General features: G+C 39.5%; 1 protein-coding gene across 6 annotated transcripts in view; it reads left to right on the top strand.

Annotated features, from left to right (window-relative positions):
• Positions 1-8,846: 8,846 nt before the first annotated feature.
• The window catches only part of LOC137098090 (uncharacterized), a 39,789-nt gene continuing 22,346 nt past the window's right edge, over positions 8,847-26,289 (top strand). Inside the window, exons 1-5 of one of the 6 annotated variants that reach the window (XM_067473911.1) lie at positions 8,847-9,596; positions 18,195-19,195; positions 22,053-22,208; positions 23,870-23,968; positions 24,806-25,704. In XM_067473911.1, the coding sequence (XP_067330012.1) occupies positions 9,422-9,596; positions 18,195-19,195; positions 22,053-22,208; positions 23,870-23,968; positions 24,806-25,105 (1,731 nt within the window). In that variant the 5' untranslated portion in view covers positions 8,847-9,421 and the 3' untranslated portion in view covers positions 25,106-25,704. Of the gene's footprint in view, positions 9,597-16,696; positions 16,960-17,001; positions 17,485-18,074; positions 19,196-22,052; positions 22,209-23,869; positions 23,969-24,805; positions 25,705-26,289 lie in introns of those variants that run through there. The other 5 variants (XM_067473906.1, XM_067473907.1, XM_067473905.1 and 2 more) reach the window with 5 other exon arrangements.

Raw genomic sequence — 26,289 nt, 5'->3', positions numbered from 1 at the left:
TTCATGAGCACATAGGTAGAGGACAAGCAGAGTGAACAGTGAGGTAGTTATGATTGCCTGACTGTTATCAGAACTCTAGTTGTGTGGTTGTTAGGGAACACACACTACATGTTAACTACAGAGATGCGACGTGTGTAACTGAATTGAGAGTTTACAGTTTTACCACTGTGCAATGGCAGATAATAGGTGCTAAGCTATAGCAACTAGTTGACAATCACTTGCCTTTATTATTTCAATATGCAGAGGTACAAATGAATGTGTCAAAACTGCATTATACCCACACCCCAGCAAATAAATTCCAGTTACACACAAAATGATAGACCTGGTCACTGCAGAATTTTGCCCCAACTAGCAAATTAACTTATTTAAATAGAATTGGCCAAAACATACGGTTAAATATTATGACCACTTAAAGATGATATGAAAAACATTAATTAACTTGTAACAACTTAGCAGTTTGTTTCTAAAATACATACTAAAGAAAATAATTGCGGAATAGTTTAGCCCAAGATTCTTAACTCCAGCGGAACCAATTCAGTCCCAATTCAAAGGGGAAACTATCCACTGTTTTCTGGCAGAGAACCAACTTTTAGCTTGCTGGTGTTAATTCTCACCCCAGTTGCTTAGTGCTTGGCCCCAAACCACCCCGGTGTCTTACAGTCTGATGAAGCCAACAGAACTCCATAGGCTGCAGTGTAAGTGGACCAAAGTGTCCAAACCAGAAATTCTGTTTTCCCTTAAAGCACCTTAAGATGTGCACATCAATATCACATACAGGATTTGTGATTGGAAACCAAATGGAAAATGTGACTCTAAAAAGGATCAGATCTCTTGTTCAATTGTTCTTGTGCCCCCATATTCACACAGTACCTACTAAAAGACCCTATGATATACATTCATAATGTGTTTGCAAATACACCAAACACATGTAGACTGGATAGTAAATGCCCATGACTGCACCAACAGTCTTGCAAGGGTGAAGACCACAAGCCAAGCTCCAAGCTCGTTCCATGACGTCTTATGAAACAGAAACAATTTCTCTCCTAATACTTAATTTTTACTTGACTTTGTTATTGTGTATGATTTGTACCTCACTTATAAATCACTCTGGATAAAAACATTTTCAAAACTACTCCATATAGATGTTAAGATTAGGTCCTGCATTCCACAGCGAGAACAGAATCTGCATTACTCCTCTTGGATACAGGCTTTGACAAATTTCCTACACCTTCTTTTTAGCACCTTGGCATAAACTTTCCCAGGGACGCTGAGAAGTGTGATGTCGCAATATTTCAAGTACATGCTCTGGTCCCCCTTTTTAACACACAGGAACCCACCATTCCAGTCTGACAGTTTACAGGTACTGACCCCACCCCCAATGCCAACATGAAGGCACCCGTCAGCCAAGACAGCCCTCTAAGCACATTGTGGCGAATCCGCAACTGGCACATTACCACTGAATAACTTCCTAACTACCTCATAGATCTCTGCCAGTCATTAGCATTCATCTTCCCCTGAGTCTTCTAACTCTACCTCTTCAGAAAACATGTTAGTTGGCTTCAGGAGTTCCTCAAACTCTTCCTGTCCAACAATATCCCCTGTCCATGTCAGAAGTTCTCCTCCCTTGACAAACACGGAAAGTCAGGATATCCATAAGTCACCTGATGGGTTGAAAGACACTGATTGAGGAAAAACTGAAAGGGCAGATTCAGCAGACTCTTGTGGCCAGATGACTTGGGTCTGAGCATTCCTGAAATGACAAAGTTCAGGGGGGTCATCCTGGTGAGAAATGGTTAATACCTATAGAACATGGTCCAAAGAGGGACAAACCAGGAACTGTTCCAGCATTTGGTTGGTGCATGCTTTGGAACAAGCATGTTTCTTGATACCAAATCTGAAGTAAGCTCAAGTGTTATCTCATCAACAAAAGTAGTTATCCATGAAAGAATCCCCCACATTAGCCTTTAGAGCTACATCACTTCTGCAGTTTAACTCATGGTTGTTATGCCAGCCCCAAAAGCACAAGGAAATGAATAGCGTTCATTGTATATAACATTCTGTTTTATAGTATTAACTGATGATAGCGAAAGATATAAGTTATCAAATTAACATCCTGTACTTCATCTTCTCATAGTAGCAATGTGTCCATATCAAACAGCCCCTTCCGTGTTTTATTTTAGTGCCATTTCTTGCCTAAACGCTTTTTTATTAGGAAAAAATGTTTGGGCCAGGCCTTGGTTTTTATTGCTGCAGTTGATCATCTTCAACTTGCCTTGAGGAAGTCCTATGGTGGGCGCAAACATGTGTTCCTCATAAATGAGATGTACAGGAGAGATCTTTTTATGAACTTTCAGTTCCTTTGCTGGAGTGTGGGTGTTCAGTTTTAAGCATAAAAAACATGCACACAGACCTGATCTTAGACTGGAAACAGGGTCATTGTTACAAAAAAGAGGTCATTTGAGGTGGAAAAGAGAAAGAGAAAAGAAGGATTCAAACTGCACTCGGTCTGAGATTTCTTTGATGAAATGTGTCAATAGCAAAGAGAGAGAACAGAGAAAAGAATGTACAGTAAGAGGATGTTTGATGTATCAGAAAGGTTTTCACGGACTAAATTAGAATTGGCAGCAAAATTTGAAATGAAACCTGGGTTATTCATTTTATGAGACTAGTTAGTCTGGAACTAAGATTTTCTTAAACATTTGTTTATGAAATGAACTCATTTTTCTTGTTAAACTAAAATGAGAATGACAATCTTTAATTTTTTCTCTTAGAGGGTTTATACATCACTGTATATTCAGTATGGGTTTAAGGCATTTTGAGAGCCTTTTTTTCTAGTACTGTTTATGACTATTTGGCTTGGTTGCTAAACATACTTTAACTGTTGCTGGTGATAAAGTGCACATATTGTTATCAGTAATTGTACATTACAACATTGTCTTTTTTCTGTTCTTGTTTGTTGCTTTTTGACAGTTGTTTCTATGGATATAAATTAAAAATGTGGGTTTACAATTTATGTCATGTGTTTGTATTCTTTGTCCCCTGCCTTAACCTTCCAGTTCACTACAGTAAAATGTAATAAACATTTTCACCATAGCACTTGGTTGATGCATGTTCCAATATGATCCCCTATGATGCCTGTATTACAGCCACATCTCCTGCAATTAGACAATGGCTGAGAAGAAGACAGGGGCATTCCCTGTTGCTTAAGTTGATCTGGCCCCCAGCATGCAGTGTCCTATTCCATTAGAGATGCTCTAACTCTGAAGTGTGAAAGTTGGCTCAGCGCTACTGTGACCAAAATAGTGCCTATGGCTGAGAGCTGCTGGACTGCCTGGAGACTGCCCCACAGTTCTGAAGTTTTTAGAGAGGTGCAACATGAATACAAAAAGGTAATATCATGAAGCAATGTGCAAAGCTGTGTAATTGTAGGGAAATAATGTGCATTATTTGCATTTATTACTTTTCGTTTTAGCAGAAAGTCAAATTTATCCATGTTTAATATGACTGTTTCACACAGGACGGAACGCAATGCAACTCTAAAGCCAAACAGACGACACAAACAAGTAACAAAAACACCTGTAAACATTTTACTGTGTGAATAATCTGTGTTCAGTATTAACCAATTCTTCCCAAATACGCAAATTAATGATGTATCATTACATTAATACAAAGTCTTCTTAATGCATTTGTCGTTTAGTTGAGTATAGAAGTAATTTCCAGGAGACAGACTTTCGTAACCCTAGTTCCTGTTTTTGTTCTCCAGATGTCTTATTGCACACTGAGAAGTGAGGCATAGAAATAATGTCATACACTGGGATCCAGACACATCTGTTTACATCCTTTATGTACAGTATGGTTCTGGTTTAGATCATAACTAACTCTGCTGTTCTTTCTGACTTGCCAGAAGAGTATTACATCGAACTTAGTTTGCATTCTACAGTTTGGGAGGTACAGTACAATATTTCCGTGCGAGACTCGCCAAGGTCAAACGGCATCAGTTACAGGCTGCTACCGGTATGTGAATGAGAGACAGTGTCAAACCTCAAACATCTCTCAATGCATACACCCTCTCCTATTTCACAGGTCATCACTTCTCTTCTGTGAGATACCACACACGTTAACATTTGCATTGGTTTCCATCAACTAGACTGTATGACACCCTATGTCACTGAGCAAAAGAAACATCAGCCTGTTTCAGAAGTGAACGCTAAAGAATGGCAAGAGGATCAGGTACTGACATTGTCTGCCGTTTCCCTTTCAGACATGTAACCAACATTGGGAAACAGTCCATGCGAGATGCATTCTCACTTGAGAAGAAATACTCACAAGTAAAATATGTGTAATCTGGCAAGGGGTGGTGCTTGTTCACTTCAAGCAGGGGCTGGGACATGATGGAAGAACCAAGCTGCAGAAGTGACAGGGTTTTGTAATCTGGTCATATACCACAGAATCTCGTGCTGTTCTTGTATATGATTGAAAATTTCCAGGTCTCCCCTTACCAACAGAAGTTCACGAATTTCGTTGTCCTTCCAGTTTGACATCGTGGTTGTGTTCGTATGAATGAGTTCTTCAGCTGTTTGTATTTGAGCTCTGTTTGTTTCGCAGCAGTCGTAGAAAATCGATATCGTCAACACGCCCACTCGCTCATGGTGAATCCTCCCAAGTATTACCTCCTCTACTCACAAATGAGTTAGGGTGGAGATAATTCAGACTTTGCCCTAGGGAGCTGGCTGGGTAAAGTCCGGGTAATGTCAGGGCCAACAGACTTGGGTCTTTGGGTTCACATATGCACACACCCCAGAAAAAGTCTGCATGTGTGAAAGGGGCTCTCAAGAATCAAGAGCAGGCTCGAGAACACCTGAAGCAATACGTTTTTTGTATTGTCTGACACACTCAACAACTCAGTACAGTTTGTTTCCCCTTATTTTGAAACGGCAAAAGAATAAAACAATGTGCACAGGTTCCTTATTTGGAAATTAATTAAAGTTCATGGCTCTGTTGCTTAGTTAGGGTCCAGAGGTTTGCGCCCCGGTCTTCCCAACCACATAACTAACTATAAGCTTTATCAAAGAGGAAGGTTATGAGCCTAGTCTTAAAAGTAGAGAGGGTGTCTGCTTCCCGAATCTGAAGTGAGAGCTGGTTCCACAGAAGAGGAGCTTGATAACTAAAGGCTCTGCCTCCCATTCTACCTTTGGAAGTTCTGGGAACCACAAGTAGGCCTGCATTATGAGATCAAAGTGGTCTACTGGGATGATCAGGTGCTATGAGGTCTTTTATATATGATGGAGCATATCCGTTTTTGGAGCTTTATAGCAGGGTTTTAAATTCTGTTCTAGATTTAATGGAAAGCCGATGGAGAGAAGCTGGAGAAGGTGAAATATGATCTCTCCTACTAATTTAAGTCATCACTCTTGCTGCAGCATTTTTGATTAATTTCAGGATTTTTGGGGAGTAATTAGGACACCCCAAAAGTAGGGAATTACATTGGTCCAACCTAGAAGCATGGACTAGTTTTGAGACAGGATGCTCCTAATTTTGACAATGTTCCGTAGGTGGAAGAAAGCTTTTCTAGATATTTGTTTTATGTGTGAGGTAAAGGACAATCCTGGTCAAAAATGACTCCAAGGTTCCTTGCAGTACTGAAGGCCAGAGTGATGCCATCTAGAGTAACGATATTGTTGGACAGTATTTTTCTGAGATTTTTAGGCCCAAATACTATGAGGCGGTCATGATACTATGACCGAGTTTGTCTGAGTTTAGATGTAAGAAATTGTGGGACATCCAGGCCTTTATGTCTTGTAGGCATGTTTAAACCTTTATTAACCATAGATAGATATAGAGTGTTTTCTAATAACGTTGCCTAAATGAGAAATATAAAGTAAAAAGTACTGGTCCTAACACTGAGCATTGTGGAATTCCAAAAGTAACCTCTGTGTGCGTGGACCATTCATCATTAACATGAACATTTTTGTGCACACTTATTTACACATTATTAAAAAAGTGACAAAAAATACAGTTTTTGGTATCCCTTAAAATGGAGCTCTCTTCTGTAAGGTCAAGCAATGTTTGGCTGCATAATCTTGGACATATGGGTCTATATGTGGGGGGAGTTTATTCCACTAGTAATGTGTGTTTGTGGATTGAGGATGGTGAAAGGAAACAGATACCACGTTGCCCTCTGGTGGCTAAGAAACACATCTATACAATTCAGATTCAGTTCAGTAGGCGCACAGTATCTGTCACAAAAGGCCTCAGTCTAGACCTTCCAGGACTAATCCTACCTATAGATGTGTAGAGAAGTGGGGAGCGTCAAGAGACAGACAGAGAGAGAGTCTGTAAAAGAAAAGTAGTTTTTTGTTTTTTTCCAGAAAAAGACAAACACTTTAGATATCAATGTTTCTATTTAATAAACCAACAACCACGGATATTCAAATAATAATTAATATAATGATCAAGATCAGTTAAACCAACTGTGAAAGACTAAAAAGCAAAAAGAATATTTTACCACACCAAAACAGGAGTATGAAAACAAAGACTGCTGTTCTTTTTTTCCCATTAACAACAGATGATCTGCTATTTTTAAATCCAGTACACTGTTTTTAATGTGGGTGGGTGAAATGACAGTATATACTGTGGTATGTAGAAATTACTGCTAACCGGAAGCAGTAGTTCACACAGTCTGACCTTTTATAAACCCTGTTGTACATCCAAAATGCAGCTGCATCAAAAGATCCTTCTGAACAACTGATCATTGAAATATATCCTTCTTCTTCTTTTCCTGTGGCTTTTCCTCTCAGGGGTCACCACAGCGAATCATCTGCCTCCGTCTAACTCTGTCCTCTGCATCCTCTTCTCTCACACCAACTAACTTCATGACCTCTCTCTCTACATCCATAAATCAGCTGGCAGCTCCAACCTCCAAGCATCCTTTTACAGATATAGTGTGGAAGTAACGAAAGCGCGTGTTTAATTTGGCATGTGTTTTATGTCTGATGCCTTTCCTGACGCAACCCTCTGCATTTATCCAGACTTGAGACTGGCACAAGAAGACACTGGCTTGTGCCCCCTTGTGGTTGTATTGATCATTGAAATAGATTCTATATGTTAGAATATCCATCCCATCTATTACTACTACTGTTTTTATTGTTATAATACCACACTGCCCAGATACACTTATACCATTTGTACACGCGACTACATTTTTTAAGTTCTTGTTTTTGTCAATGCTCTAAGATCAAAACCAAAGAACTTTTCCTCTCACTCCCACATTTCATTATGTGCAACAAAGTAATGCAAAATCACTAATGTAAGTGTTGAAGCCACTCCATACAGTGAAATTTTTTTAGCAATCACACTGTAACTATTTTGTTATGACATGTTGTGGTTTGATATACCTCTTTGGTGCAACATCTGAGAGAGAAAAAAAAACTTGCTGCATACTTCCACATCTTACACCTTTCTATTCCACACCTGTTCACAGGCATGGAGAACTTCAGGAACAGGAAGATACCAGTGTGGCCTGTCCTGGTCATTATGATATTCAAAGTACTTCTCACAAAATCTAACCAGGTAATAAAGGCTGACGTGTTATTCTGGATGAAGCAGCCGTTGGTACATAAAGTGGTTTATGGTGAACAGTGGTGCAGGAGGTAGAGCAGTCGTCTACCAATCCCAGGGTTTTTTGTTTGATCCCCAGCTCCTCCTGTCACTTTTCAAAGTGTCCCTGAGCAAGACACTGAAAACCAACTTAGCTGGTTGTTGGCCAGCTGCATAGCAGCTCCCTCATCAGTGTGTGATTGTGAGTGTGAATGGGTGAATGACAAACAGTGTAAAGCGCTTTGGGTACCAAAAGGTAGAAAAGTACGATATAAGTGCAGAACATTTACCATTTATAGAAGCTCCACTTTTACCTGCTGCTGTTTTTATTCCATATCAATTCTAAGTAGTAACACGGACCCTACTCCTTAGTTTTTATTCATTACTAGAAAATGTTTCTATGCCATAATTTTCCCTTTTTTCCCAGGTTCATAGAACAAATCTGGGCTGAAACTAAATATTTATGTTTTTAACAGTATCACTACTGTTTAAAGTACCTTGTTTGTACTTAAAGTACATTATATAATGTAAACTTAAATTGGAGTACTACCTTAACTACTTTAAGTACTCTGACTTTTACTTGAGTATTGAGTTTGTACATTTTCACGACCTCTGCATATGACCTTTTACTGACCCTAGCCTCTTATTACTACAATGTATCTTAGTGTTTATTAAACAGGTGGAATATGAACTTCATTATACAGTATGTGGCTACTGGCAATATGAGATGCTATATAATTATTTCACTCACTTATGGTGTTTGCGCCAAGCAAGATTATATTGGTAAAATGTCTCTCAGTTGTTATTTGGCTGAAACATAGCTGTGAGTTCAAATATGTACACTTATACCACCACTGTCCCAAGGTCTTCTTGGTTTCTTTACACTGTTTCTTTACACTGGCTTCCAATCAAAGTCAAACTCCAGCTCAAAATTCTTGTGATTGCTTTTTTGCGCTTTTTTTGGGTACAACAGCTGTACATAACCAGTAGAAATCTCTGGTTCTCTGATCAGGGCCTGTTAGTTTTTGCCGCTTTCGGTTTTGCTGTATAGCTTTTCTTGTTTTATTGCAAAGTGCTTTGTGATGTCAGCTGTTTTATAAATTAACTTACTTCCACATGATGCTAAAAAGAGTTATAATTTGTCATGTCATGAAAATAAAAAACTAAATATACTAAAAGTGGAGTGGAGTGGAGTGGTTAGCACTGCTGCTTGACAGCTAGAAGGTCCCTAGTTTAAATCCCCAGCCAGCTGTGGCCTTTCTGTGTGGAGTTTCTGGAGTGGGATTGTCTCCAGCCCCCTTACAGGTTACAGATAATGGATAGATGAACTAAAATAACACTAGCGATTCTAAAAATACAGGTCCCAAGCAGAGTCCCAAACACCTAAAACTGAATGATAATTTGAAGTGAAAAATAAAAAACTAACTACAAAAGTGGCTACTGTAATAATAATAGGTTACTAAACCTCTCGTGTAGAAAATGACAGACAAAAATATCTTACTAGAAGAAAGGTTGTCAGGAGCCAGTGGAAGGAGCAAACAGGGCTTAATCACACACACACATGGGCGAATGGATGAACACTCAGGGAGCTAATTGTAATTGTCTGTGTGTGTATGAGGAGAAAATGAGGAATTGATGACATTAGGAAGCAGCGCAGATTCACATTGCTTCATGTTCTTGGAAAAGCATCAACGATCCATTCACACTCTGTCCACTAGGTGGCGCCGAGCTCCTTTAAGCTCATTTGTAAAGGGTCTATCGACACATAAAGAAGAAACCCAGGAAGTTAAACAATCGTCTTTTTTTCGGAAGCCCGTTTCGCAAAATGTCGAGACTCCAGAGCCTGAAGGTTTTGATCAACGAGCGGCTAACGGCGGCGGTGGAGGAGCTGTTTGGTTATTTGGAGAGAATAATAAGCGAATGTGAAGAGGAGCTGAAGTGCCGCTGTCACAAGCTGCTGGACGCAGGCTCCAAACCAGGCGACGAACTCCAAACAGTAGGTCTGTATGTCCTCATAGGAAGTATTAATAATGTGAGACCTAATTAATCCATTCATACACCCCCGAGCCCACTCTGAAATCTGTGCACCGTGGTGTAGAGGTTAATCCTCGATGACTTTGGATGAACTTTGGTGATCTTTTAACCAAATGGTGTTAGCTACTTGCTGTTTAGAGTCAGTTGACTCTAGGCGGGAAATTCAGTTTTAATTTGCCCCCCCTTTCACACCTTTAATAATTGTAAAGCAAAAAAAGCAAATATTTCAAATGAGTAAAACAGGCAAGTCAACTGTAGATGATAATAATGCTGATTCAGCCATTGCTCTGTTATAATACCTAACAACCCACACACAGGGGAATCCATGTAGTTTTCCTGTTTGTGGTGAACATTTTGCACAGAAAGGAAAATTGACCCACAGTTGGGGGTCCACAAGAGCAAAACTTTGCTGGTGAGAAAATGGCAAAAGTTTTCTGGGATGACACAATTGCATTTACAATAAAAAGACTAAACAATCACATAAAAATCCCAAAGTTGTGGCAGCAGAAATAAAGTTGCTTTGCAGAATACAGATTTGAGAAATAGTTTAGTATTAAAATTTTTTTCTTAAAATTCTGTTGTGGATCAGCTACATGTGTCATTTCCTTCTCTCTTCATCGAGGCGGTTTGCTGTGACACGAACACAAACCCACACAAAGAAAAGCCAGAAAGTATAGTTTTCTTTTACTCTACAGTAAAAATCTGCGACCCAGGTGTCCAAATGAAGTCAGAGGTGTAGAAAAAATCAGGTTACTCTTCTGCTGCTTGTATACGTGGATTTACAGTAACCAGACTTCTTAAGTGCATGTAAACAAGCTTCTTGCATTGTTTTTGGCAGGGTTTGTTAGTAGAGGCATGTCGTTTTACTTTTGAGACAATGAAATATGTCAATGAATGATATAGGAAATTAAATCCAGGAAGTCTGGTTGGATGTACAAAGTGTATGTTTATTAAGGTTCTCATTAGCTGTCAAGACAGCACAGTGTACAACTCTGGAAAGTGCCATTTTTTCCATCTTTGGGCATCTCAAGGTAAACGGCATAAATACAACATGTTAAGGCAGTAAACCACCAGGAGTGTTTAAAGTGCTTAAAGCATTATTTAAACGCATCTACAGACTGTGCAATTTCAGCTATCTTATAAGTTTATGGAAAGCCATACTGTGTGATGCAGATCTAATAAACTGACATCAACTCGGATGTATTTAGATGTAGACTGTACAATGATAACACGTACAGAATCAATTCAACTTAGACGTCATAAACATGTGTCATCTGTGTTCTCCCCTATAGTTGTAAACAATTAAGATGAACTGCTGAAGCTAATAACTGAGCCCTTGCAGTAGAGGTATTTGTGTGTTTTTACCAAACATGAGTAGGAAAATGTGAACATGGTTGTGGCTAAGAAAAACATGCCAACATTTAGCAAAGACAGCTTATATGTAAGTATGATATTCTGATCAGTGTGTCATTTCGTGCTGCATTCTGATTGGTTGGTTGCAGTAGGTTGCAGCTGGAGTTCAAATTTTTTTGATACTGTCAAATAGTATCCCAGGCTAACGTTAGTCACAAGGCCGTCGCAACAGCCATCCCTGAACCTTTCTCATGGTGCAACAGTTAAACAAATCACCCTGTTCAGTGATCTTTTGTCTGGCAAAGGTAATAATCACCTGAAGGCAACTTTACCAGCCGAATCCACAATGTTGAACAGTTGAAGATACAAAAAAGTTGAACCGAAACAAACCTTTTTTTTTTTAAGGTTGTATTGATGAAGGGAAACATGAAAGCCTGGACAAAATTTCACAGTAAACCATAAATAGTTAAGAGTAGAGTTTAATTATTTTCTGGATCATAAGTCTAGGACTGAATGACTGAAAAAGCGATGGTAGTGGTGTTGAAACATGTATTGGTTAGTTTTTATTAGGATATTTCTGTATATCATTAACATACAACACCAATTTCAAAAAGTTGTGTTGATGTGTAAACGTGAATAAAATCTGAATGCAATGATTTGCAAATTTCATCAACCCATATTTATTAGAGAATAGAACATAAACAACAGATCAAATGTTGAAACAGACATTTACTATTTCATGGAAAATATTAGCTCATTGTGAATTTGATGATCTCAAAAAAAGTTGGAACAGGCAGATGTTTACCATTGTGTAGCATCCCCTCTTCTTTTAACAACTGTCTGTAAACATCTGGGAAGTGAGTGAGTTTTACGAGAGAAATGTTTTCCCATTTGTGTCTGACGCAGGATTCTAGCTGCTTAACAGTCCTTGGCCTTTTGTCTTATGATGTGCCAAATGTTTTCTATTAGTGACAGGTCTGGACTGCAGGCAGGTCAGTTCAGCACCCGGACTCTTCTCCTGGATGCAGTATGTGGTTTAGCATTGTCCTGCTGAAATGTGCAAGGCCTTCCCTGAAAGAGACATCGTCTGTATGGCAGCAGATGTTGCTCTTTGTACTTTTCAGCATTGATGGTGCCTTTCCAGATTGTGAGCTGCCCACGCCATAGGCACTGATGCACCCCCATACCATCAGAGATGCAGGCTTTTTAACTGTCCGCAGATAACAAGCTGGATGGTCCCTCTCCTCCGTCCATAGTTTACGAAAACAATTTCAAATTCTGATTCATCTGACCATAGAACAGTTTTCCATTTTGCCTCAGACCGTTTTAAATGAGCTTTGGCCAAGAGAACACAGTGGGGTTGCTGGATAATGTTCACATATGGTTTGTTCTTTGCATGATATAGCTTCAACATACATTTGTGGATTGTCCAGCGAACTATGTTCAGACAGTAATTTCTGGAAATGTTCCTGAGCCCAGGCAGTGATGTCCAGTAGAGAATCAGGCCTATTTTTAATGCAGTGCTGCCTGAGGGGCCAAAGATCACATTCATCCAGTTTTGACCTTTGGCCTTGTCCCTTCACACAGAGATTCCTCCTGATTCTCTGAATTTTTTGATGACATTATATACTGTACAGTATACTGTATATATACTTATATACTGTTATAACTTCAAAGGCTTTTTTTTTTAATATAAAATTGTTCCACAATTATTAGATACAGTCTGTCACAGATTGGTGAACCTCTTCCCATCTGTACATTCGACTGGCTCTGACTCTCTGAAATGCTCCTTTTATACCCAGTCATGTTACTGACCTGTTGCCAATTAGTTGTCAAATGCTCCTCCATTTGTTTTTGATTAGCAGCAGTTAATTTTCCAGCCTTTTGTTGCCCTTCTTCCAACATTTTTCAGATGTTTTGCTGGCATCAAATTCAAAATGAGCTAATATTTTCCATGAAATGGTAAAATGTCTGTTTCAACATTTGATCTGTTGTTTATGTTCTATTCTCTAATAAATATGGGTTGACAAGATTTACAAATCATTGCATTCTGTTTTTATCTAGGTTTACACATCCTCCCAACTTTTTTGGAATTGGGGTTGTAAATACGGGTAAGCAGCTTGAGATTTTTTTATGCCTGACTGTGTGTCTACATGTCATGTTTTCTGCAGCTGTGCAGCAACGGTTGGTAATTAAGGAAGAGGTTCCAGAACAGGTACACAAGGACTTAGAAGGTCCACATATTAAGGAGGAAAAACAAGACTTCTGGAGCAGTCAGGACTTGAAGAGTCAGCCGCAAGGACTGCACGGAGGTGATACCACCACATTTTCATTCAGTCACATCCATGTGAAAAATGAGAATGGAGAGACAGAGCCCCCATCCAGCAGCTCAACTGAAATCATGAAAGCAGAAGCTGATGAAGGAGACTGTGAAAGGCCTGATGAAAACAGGATTTGTGCTCAAGACATGTCTGGTCTGGCTGGATGTGATGAGAAGACTCTGAGATTCTTCCAAGCTGAGACTGAAGACTGTGTTGATGATTTAAAGGAGATCAGAAAATGTCAAACAAATGAAAAAACTATGAAAATAAGAGTTCCTGAAAATGATATGGGAGATGATATTGGCAGTAAATCTTTTAACTGCTCAAAATGTGGTAGAAGATTTGGGCAGAAGCACCATCTGCTGACCCACATGAGATGTCACACCGGAGAAAAACCCTTTAGTTGTTCTCTTTGTGGAAGAAGATTCACTCAGAAGGGAAATCTGACACAACACCTTGCAGTCCACTCACGGGAGAAAGCATTTAGTTGTCCTGTTTGTGGTGAAAAATTTGCACAAAAAGGAAATCTAACACAGCACCTAACAGTCCACACACGGGAGAATCCATGTATTTGTCCCGTTTGTGGTGAACGATTTGCACAACAAGGGAGTCTGACTCAACACCTGACAGTCCACACACAGGTGAATCCATGTAGTTGTCCTGTTTGTGGTGAAAGATTTGCACAGAAAGGAAATCTGACCCAACACATGACAGTCCACAAAAGAGAAAAACTGTTCTGGTGAGAAAATGACAGAAGTATCTTAAGATCGCAGAATTGCATTTACAGCAATAATAATAATGAGCTAAATGATGGCTCATTATTAGGAGGTAACCCCAACCCGACAACTTCTGCGCTGTCTTTCTGAAAACCTCGGAAATAATAAGACCTTCAAAGTAGTTATCGAGACAAAACACGGAAACGGGCAGATCTCAGCGCAGGTGCTATACAACCTGAATTTATTGAAATTGCAAAGTTCTTAAACCATAATGTTTTGTTTTGCCTGCTTTCTTCAGCAGCCCTCCTTTGTGCTGCTGTAGACTTTTAAACAAATTGATGCAGCACACTTATTTATAGAGGAGCTAGTGCATGGTGCTCTGCAGGAAACATGATGTGGGCTTTATTTAATTAATTTTTGTGTTCTCAATACGCCTTTCTCTTCTCAATGCTAGTCTATTTTTTTCTTTCTCTGTCTCACTCCACACTGATTCTTGCTTTGTTCTGCACAGTTAATAAAGACTGCAAAAGACTAATGGCAAAATGAAAATGCCTGTCAGCTAATACGTGACCTAAATGACTCACTGGCAGTTGCAGTTGTTTATGGAGATACTTTCTTTTTTTTTTTTTTTAATTATTAAAGTAGTGAACCAACCCAGCCTGGTGGTGCTGTTTTAAAGGCTGCAGAAGATTTGTGGTATTTCTTTGCATGGCCTCATGAAAGAAAAGAAAGAAAAGATCACAGCTATTATCAAGTTGATGGTCTAGAGAACTATCAGTGATTTAGTTAGCATGACAATCTGTCACACATGAACGCAAATGTTGACAGAACCCTCAGCAATGACAAGGCTCTCAGTGTCACTGGATTGTGTGGGATTGGTTAGATGGCAGATCCAGGCTCTTGGGTATATTTTAAACTGCAAAGGATTCTTGAGCTCATTATAAAATTGAACTCTTGGGTCAGAACTTAATTGAAGTGTACAAACAGTGTTCAGAAATACTTTCTGAAAACGCTCTATGTCTAATGATGGCAACCTTAGCTCAGTTGGTAAGGCAGTCGTCCACAGACCACAAGGTCAGTGGTTTGATCCCTGGTCCCGGCTATATGTCGGAGTGTCTCTGGGCAAGACACTGAACCTCTAACAGCCAATTCCCCTCCCCAGCTGTGCAGTGCCGGTCCAAGCCCGATAGAAATTGGGGAGGGTTATGTCAGGAAGGGCATCCCTATAAACACAGCATTTATAATTTTTCTAGTCTTTGTAAATGTCAGAATATGATGAGATTATAGAGTAAGATTTTTACATTTGTTGTTCCTAACCCTGTATGGGACAGTCGGAGCTAGGTCAGAAGTGGAGAACTCCTTTCCTAAAAGCATGCATGCATGGTTCGGTTCATTAGAGAATAGTTGTACATGTTGAAACGGAAGATTGAGCTCAAAAGCAAGATTTATGGATTGTGGAATGTCTAGTGTAAAGAGCATGATCATTAATAAAATACATTTAATGTAATTCCGTCATTTGCTGAAATATTTAAAGTTAGATTTTTATTTTCTTTACAGTTTAGAATAAAGCAACAGTTCACCTCTACAGTCATTGATGTTGATAACAAATAATAAAAACAATAAAAAATGAACCTTTATTAATTTGTGACAGTTATTTAATTGACATCCATGATCACAACATCAGATTTTTCTTTTTTTTCCTCATGTTTTAAGTGTAAACCTCAAGTCAATGTGTGAAATAAATGTGGTAATAATAATGGAGATTATGTAGCACATTCATACATCACACAAATGTGCCTCACAAAAACAGACTAAGAATAAAACACACCAATAAAAAGTATCTAAAAAATGTTTAAAATCTAAATCTATTATGAATAAAATAATTAAAAAAAATGTTTTAGTTAAGTCATTTTTGTAAAAGTGAGTTTTAAGTTTCTTTTAAATACTGAGGTAAACATTTGCAGCTCCATTGGACTGATCCAGAGTTGAGGGGCATATGAAGGAATTTTAGCCCAAGTGACAGCTAAGCTGAATGCAGATGGTGTTACAAAACCTGCACAACTCACAGTTATGTCGATCTAGCATAAACCTACTTGTCGATAATAGACTCGCTTTTCAGATTGAACCCCGATCCAACCACTTGTTTTGAATGTGTGCTTGGAATTTATGATTAGTGTCAAATGTGACGCCATACGTTTTGGGCAGATGTGATGCAAAATCCTCTCTTTTAGCTTGTTACCTAATGCTAAAAAAAACACAACATTTCTTTTATCCTTGTTTTCCCGACGAAGCTTTTCAGCTTATTGACAGCTCTCAAATAATCTGGCATAAAATAGATGTCCAAGTAACAGTGAAAAGGGTGCCGGGGCAGCATTCACAAATGAAAAAAGAATCACCCAGAACTTGATTATTCTGAACTGAACTTTCCAAGGGAATCAAATAGTTATTGGCCTGTCGAATGCAACCTTAACCAAAAAAAAAGTGCAAAAGTATCGGTAGAACTACTAATTTAAACTGCAGTTTGTCTAGATTGTCGCAAGGGTTATGGCCAATATTTCTGCAATGTTCTTGTTGTTGCTTTTTCTCCTGAGATTGTAAATTATCTTTAATGCATTCAAAGTTAAAAATGTGGTCCACTAACTAACTGCATAACTAACCTGGCTTGGTTGACCGCAGGGGGGTGGGGTCAGTGACGTCACGGAGCGGGAGGAGAGCGAGAGAAGGGAGGTTGCAGAAACACGTTTTTTAACGTGCCGCTAGTCCTTCGAAAATGTCCACACTCCAAACACTGAAAACTTTTATCAACCAGCGGCTCGCCGTGGCTGTAGACGAGATCTTCGGGCTGCTGGAAACAACAATATCAAACTACGAAGAGGAGATAAATCGCCAGCGCAGGCTGTTGGAAGCTGAGAGGTCCGAGTTCCAGAACAACAAAGCGGGTTTGTAGAGGTTTTTCTACATTGTACCAGTTCTGTCGGTCTTATTAACACCACGCCTCCGTATTCTGCTGCTTTACCGCGCATTTACACAGGCAAAGCCGCCAGAACCATGTTTTTGCAATGTCTAAGAAAAGCTGATTTAGCTTCCAGGGGCTGTGTCAAGTTAAGACCGGAACTCGTGTATTTGAGGGGCCTTCAGCGTAACAGCTGGAAATCAATCTTCGGTGAGCGGTGTGTGACGTTACTCTGCGAGGCACGTGCTAGTAACATCCCACCAGAATGACCGGGCCTTCCACGCGGTGATTTGGTGTTTTATTTTGTCGGTGAAGGAGATGACACCGGAAGTAATTGTAAACTAACCCATAACAACACTGCACAAGGTTCTGTTGGGATGAACGTGACAAGAGAAATAATGCTTTACAGCACCAGACAAAAATGTAGCTGCAAACTCTACTTGATGCGCTGAGTGCAGCTCAAGGTGTCTGTACCTAAAACATCGAGAACCACAGGACAGTACCTGGACAGGTACTGAAAATCAGGCGATCACCCATCAAAATATATTACCACTTGTGAAATTGTGTGTTGAAATAATACACCAATTTGTGGTTTGGTTATCTGCATTTCTATGTTTTAAAAAAGTGTACTTACAACTTGAACATTGAACGCATTTGATTTTGATTAAAAATTAAGAAGGTGCAACAGAATAATTTCTGTTTAGTGACTGTTAGAAGCCCCGCATTTACGGTGTCCAACTTCTAATCTACTTCAACCTGTACTAAACAGATGCAGATGTGAAACAAGAGCCAAAACAAGCTGATTATGCCAAACGTGTTGCTTGTAGACAGGTTCATGTACGGTTTATTAATAAACTGAAGATATAAAGGTTTGTTGAGTGCACTGTAGCTTTACTGATTGAGATTATGTATTTTGTATTTCACTGCTGCAGGTTTGCACATTGGTTTGGTGAACATGCAGCTGTGCCGCAGGATTATCTGTTTTTTTTTATGTACTGGTCTTACATTTATCAGATGACCAGACAGACAAACAGCTATATTATTGTGCTAAGTTGATTTAAGCTTATTTTGGTCTAACTTTATTTTTGTATTCACTTCTAGCTGAAAACAGAAAAATCCAAATTGAGCTAATGGAGAGAAATGCTGGTTTCCTGGCCAAAGAGAGAGAGGTGACGTAAGAGTCGTTTAAGAAGCATGTTCATGTGTTTCCTTTGCTTGCAGATGCACAACAAGCTATGAGATTTCGAGTCGTCATTGACCACGATGTCAAGAAAATAACTTTCCAAAACGGTATCCCCTCATCGGTGGAAGACTTGATAAAAGTCTTCAAACAGGCTTTTTCCATCACCTCAGACATTGGCCTTCAGTACAAAGACACAGACTTTGATGACTTTTTCACACTGACCTCTACAAGTGACCTGAAGGACAAGGACACCCTCAAAGTAGTACATGTTCCACCAGGCATCATAATGACCACAGTCCCTCAGAAGCATAACCTTGACACCTCTGATGTGTCCTCTGTGGATGAGCTGCTCTCTGTGGATTCGCAAGACAATTTGATTCCCTGCCCGCCCGTCACTGAGAGGCAGAACCAGTGGCCTGCCGTATTTCCCATTCCCGCCTTCTCCTACAACACGGAGATGGCTCTGAGACAAGGCAATGAAAAGTTTCTAAAAGATGGAACGCCTCTGACATCGCCAAGTGTTAAATCGGACATCCTGGAGCGCCTGGCAGAGGCTATGTTTTCATATACAGCTTATCCCAATGATCCACAAAGGGCTGCAGTTGCACAAGCTCTAATAGAGAAGCATCCATGCCTGAGGGAGCCTGGCTCTTTTAATGGATGTTATGGCTGGCAGCAGAGCCTAAAATACAAATGTGCAAACTATCGGTGCAAACTTAAAGCGCACGGAAACCCTGAACTGCTGATAAATACACTAAAACACAAGCAGGAGGGCGACAGAAAGCCTGCCAAAAATATCAAGAAGCCCAGGAAATCTGAGGTAAACTACCTTCCCCCACATCCAACAGGGGAAACGGATGACACCCTGGAGAGTGTGAGACTAGAGCTCATTGCAGCAAGCAAGACAAATGACAGTGGACAGATGATAAATGATATGATGTCAAGAACATACAGCTGTAGAAGAAGAGAGGTGGTGGGCCAGACCTTGCAGGTGGCAGAGTTCAAGGAGAGGTGGCCTGCCCTTTTTGATCCTGTACAGGTGAGCACACTGATCTTCACGTCACACCAGGATATACATGAGGGTATGTGCAGAGACATGCAAAGAAAGACAGTGCTTTGTCCCACACTGGACACCTGCTTTTAACGCTGTCACACAATGCACTCTCCAGAAGTGACTTTTATATCTTTAGTCTTTAAAAGTTGCTCTAAAGTTTTATCTACAGTACTGTGACAGAATATTTGACCCTCTGGTGACTTTTTTGTGTGTGTGTGTGTGTGTGTGTGTGTATCTCATACTACTGTTTCAGATTTTCAAACAAAAATCTAACGTACCAAGACAAGCTGGGCATACACGAAATGCAAGTTTGAAATAATCATGGTATTAATTCAATCTAAAAGGTGAATAATTTGGGGAAAACCTGTTTCCCTTAGTTACTTAGTGAAATCCAAAAAAACCTCCCAAACTGATGGATTTCAGTTTTGGAGGGGTTGCACACTGATTCTAAGGGCTAGGATACACGTTGGACTGTCATGAAGTGTCCGCTGGCCTCTTCTTTGCAGTGTGTTCTGTACCATGGGTAGTAGTCAGACCCAGTTAGTGACTTTTCAGCCAATTCTACATGTGGAGTTGACGTTAGTCTGCGTCTGCCCGTCAAATCAGTGCACAAGAAGAGAGATAACATTAAAAATTCCAGGACAACTTGCACTGTTGTTGTAACGTATTACCAGACATATCCTCCTAAAAGCAGCTGGAAAGCCTCTGTGGTGAACCAGGGTGAGAATGGTAAGCTAACAGTGCTTTGATTACACTTTGTATATCTGCTGTCCCAGGTCTTTTTCTTCGTCTTCCTCTCATGCTAGTGTAGAATTATGCAGCGCTACATGCTTGTCGACTCTTGTTTTTGCTGTGCATTTTAGTGGCTCAGGGTGGATGAAAGCAGGAAAATAATTGAATTGCAAAAAAATTTTTGTGAGCAATGTTGAGATTTTACATGCAGTTATTTTTATTTATTTATTTTTTTCAAAATTCCTCTTTTGTATTTTTGTATGCAAACAAGCTATAATGAAAAAAAACCTCTGCCGTTACATAAACTCTTATGTTGGGCGTGCTTATAAAAGAGTGCGCAAACACACAGACAGTGAACTTTGAGAATAAACTACATTAAATTTAACACTAACTTCCTTTTGAAGTAATGCTCTCACACACTTCAGCCACAGATGCATGTCAACTGATATCTGACCTATATGACCCAAGTAATGTTTATAGGTTGTATCAGCAGACGTGTTTTTAATCCTTAATTCATAAATGGTAAATGGACTATAGTGCTTTTGCTACCTATTGCTACTCAAAGCACTTTACACTGCTTCTCATTCACCCATACGCACCTGCACACACACCCACACACCGATGGGGGAGCTGCATTGCAGCTGGCTAACACTCACCAGGATCAGCTAAGTTGGGAGGAGCCAGGGGATCGAACCAACAACTGCGGGATTTGTGGACAACTGTGCTACCTCCTGCACCACAGTCGCCGTCGTCAGACAGCACCTGGTGGGGCTTTTTCTTTTTTTAAATGCTGGAGGGCATTTGTGATGGCAACACCTGTTCCTGCTGCGGATTCTCTTGTTTAAAACCAAAATGTACCCAAATGATTGCTATGACTTTACTGCGTAGCTTTGACACCAGTGTGGTCTCCTGCTTGTCGACACATCAGGGTTTTCTTCTGCAGAAGCCATTTTCACTACCATTAGCAGCACTGCAATTGAACTTGTTTTGTCTTTCTTTATTTGCTCTCATTCCCTCTGCAGGTAAAGGAGGGAAGATCTCTGCATGTGAAGCCTGCGGGAACAGATCTCTTATTATTATAGTACACATTGTAAGACATAGACAAAAACACTTTAATATCACCTTTTGCAATTTGAAACTCAGGTTCTGTTAACTTCTGCTCTAAAGATTTGAAAACTATTAATTGTTCAGCCTCATCGTCATCTTGTGTGTTGCTTGTTTCCCCCATGACCTGAAAATGCACCTATGTTATAGATGAGTGGAATAGTGGAATATTTACATACTGAATAGATGAGTTAATGACATGGTCATAAACCAAACTCAGCTAAAACAAACAATTCATGCTGCAGCCTAAACATTCATAATATACGGCCTTAAAAAATTCTGTTCTTATTGCAGGAGTATTACATGCACTTAAGTAACCACGGTAATCTGAGAAATAAGCTTTCTCGGGTAATCGGGGAACAGTGTTTACGTGCAATTAAGAAAACTGGTTACTAAAATTTGTGTATGCATGCAGCACAACAGCAACCGGATTTCTTATTCACCTCTGACATATTTTAGAAGCCTGGTGCACAGTTTTCACCTGAATAGTGACAGAAAACACTGCTTTCTGACGTGTGTGTGTGTGTCACAACAAAGTGACTGAGAAAGGAAAGACACATGCAGCTGCTCCACACCAGAAAAGTGACTTATCTAGATTTCTAAAAGGCGCAGGTTAGTTAAATTTTATGTTGGACCTTAAGCGGGTCTTAGTTTTTAAAATGAGGAGGCATCACACCGTTAGCCTGTTGACAATCTCTACTTTCTCTGTACATTCCTTCTTTCACTCAGCCGCATGCGGCTTATTGTCTGCAGTCTTTAGTTATTCACATGTGCAGTTGAAGAAAGCCGATTAGAAACCTGGATACGCATAAACATGGTAGAAAAAACGGCGTCCTCCATCATAAATCTGCCTGGGGAAACCAGCTTTCCCGTTTACATGACAGTCAGTCAGAAAGCTGACTGTTAACCTGGTTACTAAAGTCCATGTAAAAGCCCTCACATTACGTGTCTGTTCTTCATGCTGTACGTCCTCAGTATCAGTAATTGACTAAATCCTGTCATGCAGATAAATGAAGAGTTCCGAAGATGCAACACTATTCCACTGGAGTCCACCTTTATCTGCCACCTGGACAGGTACATGCCCAAGTTTCTGGAATTATTCAGCTCCAAGGGAGGAGCTGTAGGACAACGCATGAAGAGTGTGTTGATTGAGCTGATCAAGGTGAGGTTAAGGTGATGTTAACAAAAACAATCATGTTTTAAAGAACAGGTCTAACAAAGTCTGAGGTTGACTCTGAACTCTGTGTGACTAATTTGAAGAGCTTTGCAGCTCCACTACAGTACACACTGTATATACTGTACATCAAAGTTATTCAACCGTTTTTGCCTTTCAATAACAAGGAAAATGATACAAAAAGATGTCAAAGGCAACATTAAAGCTTTCTCAAGCCAAGTAAACTCTGTTTGGGCAAGTACTTCACTGTGAAGTAGGATATTTTACTATTGATGACCGTTCAAACCAAAAAGCACTGTCTGCTATTTACTGATTTCTGAACAATGAAAAATATGCAAATAAATCAGCAAAATACTGAAGCCAGATGCATTTTCTTTTCACGGTAAAATTGCCTCTTTAAATTCACATTTAATTTAGATGTAATAAATGGGTAGAATAACCCATACAGTCAAATACATTCTGTATGTATTACAGCCGCATGGGTCAGTTATAAAAAAAAAAGTCTGGGTGGTAAACTGACCTGCCTCCCGTCCAGACCTGTCACACATTCTAGAGTTAAAAATATGACTAATCTGACCTGAGCTGAACTATCTTAAATCCTATATGAGAATCAGATTTATTAGCCAAGTATGCTAACACATACAAGGATTTTGCTTCGGTCATTGGTGGCTCTCAAGGAGTAACGATACAGACAATATGAAAATGACAATTAACATACAATGTAAATGGAACCATTAAAAAAATTAAAGACCATGTTAGAATTACCTAAAGAAGGCAGACCCAGGTGTGTTTTCGTGCGGGTGTGTATTGGTTAAGGGTTTGTGTGTCCAGTGTATACATTTGCAGGGATAGCGGCAATGTATTAGTAAGTGTGAGGTCAGCTGTTAATGAGTGCGGTGTGTGTGTGTGTGGTGATTTTGACAGAAGGACCTCTGTAGCACCTGCCAGACGGGAGAAGCTGCAAAAGATTGTGTCCAGGGTCAGTGGTGATTTTCTTTGCCCGCTTTCTGAATCTCGATGTGTACAAGTCCTGCAGAGTGGGCAGGGGGGCACCAGTGATTCTTTCTAAAGTTCTTACTGTCCGCTGCAGTCTGTTTTTGTCCCGTTTGGTAACTGTCCCAAACTGGACCGTGATGAAGGAGCACAGGACAGAATCAATGCCAGCAGTGTAGAACTGGATCAGCAGCTCCAGCTGTCATAAGAAGTACATCTGCTGCAGAGCCTTTCTGAAGATAGTCTATGTTGTTCTCCCACCCAAAGTCATGCAAGATCGTGGACCCCAACAATTTGAAGTATTTCACAGTTGCCAATAGCGATGGGGGAAAAAGGATCCGATGGGGGGGGGGCAGAATAGGGGTGCTTCTCTAGAAATCCTCTTGAAATTTAAGGCAAATTCCTTGCACTTATTTCCGTGTGAGCAAAAAAAATCAAATTTTTCAGTACTGGCAGATATGTTAAATAAAATGTAATCATGTTTTTTAGAAAAGTTTCTACTTGGTTTTTATGGGTTAATGACCAATGGGCATAAATAGTAAATCTATCAAAATAACAATCTATCAAAAGCTTATAGCTATCAAAATAAGCGTATAAGTAAAACAAGCAGATTACTGCTTGAGAGACAGAGTTTCAAATTTTTTGTTTTACTACAGGACCCAAAGGCATCATTGGACAAGAAAAGGGACGTTACTCTGAGATGTCTCATCGAGTACATGGGGGAAAGTGTGCAAGACCTAATCTCTGACTACTACGTAAGTTTTCTACTAAGTACTTTTTCACATGTTGCATTTCTTTGTGGTGATCTGTTGTTGCTGTGCTAACAGAAATCACTGCCATGCTAACATGCACATTGTTACTAGATGTACACTGCAGAAATTCTGTATTTGCTTCCATGTAGCCTCACCTACAAACAGCAAGCCTTAGTCTACACAGGATAAACATCTTTGTGACTGTGCACATAGCACTTGCCTGAGACTGTTCAGTAAAGCTGCAGTGCATCACAAAACGGGATTTAAGGAAGTTAAATGCACATTCACGGTCTCTGTCAATGTAATTAAAAGCAACTCTTTCCTATGAGGAGTTAAGTCCAATGAAGCTCTGTACCTGTGTTGTTCAGGACTGGAACTGGTCGAAGCTGAAATGAATAGTGATTGGAGTTGGTCATCGTAATCCTCAGCATTCGCTTATTCTAGCCTCGGTCATATGCAATTCGGAAATAAAATAATATTTTAGCTTCATGTTTTGGACTTCTGGACCTTTCGGTTCTGCAAATTTGTGATAAACATTTCTTATAGTTTTCACATATGAACTCTGGTTAGTGTCCCGTGAAATCGTGGAGACAAAAAAACACTTCCAGTGCACGTGTGGAAAAGGGCTTATACAGCACCTCAACTGAAAGGCAACTGACTCGGGACATAAAGCAGTCATCCACCGATCTAGTTCGTTTGATTCCAGGCTCCTCCTGTTGCATAAAGGCTTTTGACTTTGTTTTGTTTTCTATCAACACATATGACAGTTGTGTGTGTGTGTGTGTGTGTGTGTCTGTGTGTCTGTGTGTGTGTGTCTGTGTGTGTTTGCACGTGTTACAGAGAACACCAGAGGGTAAAGTGCACGAAGAGCTTAAAAGCCAGAGTATGAGGATCTACATTTGTCAGCAGCCGGATGCGGTGGGCGTCATTATCGATGGTACTCCGGTACTAACAGGTCTGGATAACATGTCCAGAGCCTGCTGCCTCCTATTTGGCCTGACCTACGCACTAAATCTGGATTATCCCCCCAAACTTGCTAAAACCTTTGAAGTCTTTCAAAGATTATTTGTAGGACTCGATACATTGCAGCCAAAACCATCTTCGAAGTACATCAACCTGAAAAACAAACTGCTCTCTTGAAGAGGTCATTCTCTGTTTTTAGTTGGCAATTTTGAAAGTCCTCACAGTTGTGCCAGCCTTAACCTTTATTTTTATGCATTAGATTTGCATCTGTAATATGGTAGTGAGCTTGTCCTGGACAATCCACAGAGTGGGTTATTTAGAGACCTTGATACTGAGATGTTTGAGTTGTACTTAATTACAATTCTATTCCAAGTCAGATCTAATAAAAAAGTGGATCAAGTAAATTGAGTTGAACAGATTTTAAGCTACAGTGGGAATATAGAGACTTCTGATCGGAGGAAGCAACGACAAACAATTGACCATCTTTCTCTCAGGCTTTAAAGTTCAGCTCTTGCTTAGAACAAGTGTTTATTAAGCTTTGAAAGCTTATGACTAAAATGTATTTTATTACCTATTTACCGGAATTGTTTACGGCAATTTTATCATTTATTCTTAGGCGAGAACTCACTGATTTTATACATTGTATAAACTGACACTTCAGAGCGGAAGTAACTGGACGGAGGGATGTTCACTACTTTACATGTTCACTACTGGCAATCAGAGTAGAAGCAGAGGATGATTGTATGTTTTAACAAATAAAACCTTTTCTTCCCTCACATTTTTATTAATGTATGTGCCTGAATTCTTGAAATCATGGTTTGGTGATTTCAAAAAATATTGTTTGAATATTGTGTGAAACCCCATAAATGATTGTGATTATCAATGTTTTCATGTGATTATAGGCTAGAGAGCAAATTGATTAACAGACCTTATTGAATATTAATGAATTTGTGGATTTAGAATAATGCTAAAATGTAAATGGTAAATGGTCTGTGCTCACACAGCGCTTTTCTGCCTTCTCATGTCTACAAATCTCTAGAGCTGCTTGTTAATAATTCATCTGTGGGTTTCATGACATACTGTATCTTTAAATATCTGATTTTGTTCAAACTGAACACAATTGATCAGCAAGCTGGGGAACAATAGTATGGGAGTGTAGATGTAGAATGTGGAAAAGGGGAAGGGAGAAAAAGACATAATTGAGAAAAAGTAAAACAAAAATATTTATTATGAAAAGTAAATATTAATACATTAATATGTAAACATTAACATTAAAAGCTGCTAATCAATAAATAATAAAATAATAAAGATTGCCCACAAACGGATATAATTTAAGTTAACTGATAAAATATTTTAATCTG

Source organism: Channa argus, chromosome 14, assembly GCF_033026475.1.
Source record: "Channa argus isolate prfri chromosome 14, Channa argus male v1.0, whole genome shotgun sequence".
NCBI lineage: Eukaryota > Metazoa > Chordata > Actinopteri > Anabantiformes > Channidae > Channa > Channa argus.
The sequence above is the reverse complement of the archived record's forward strand: the minus strand, read 5'-3'. Positions and strand labels throughout refer to the sequence as shown.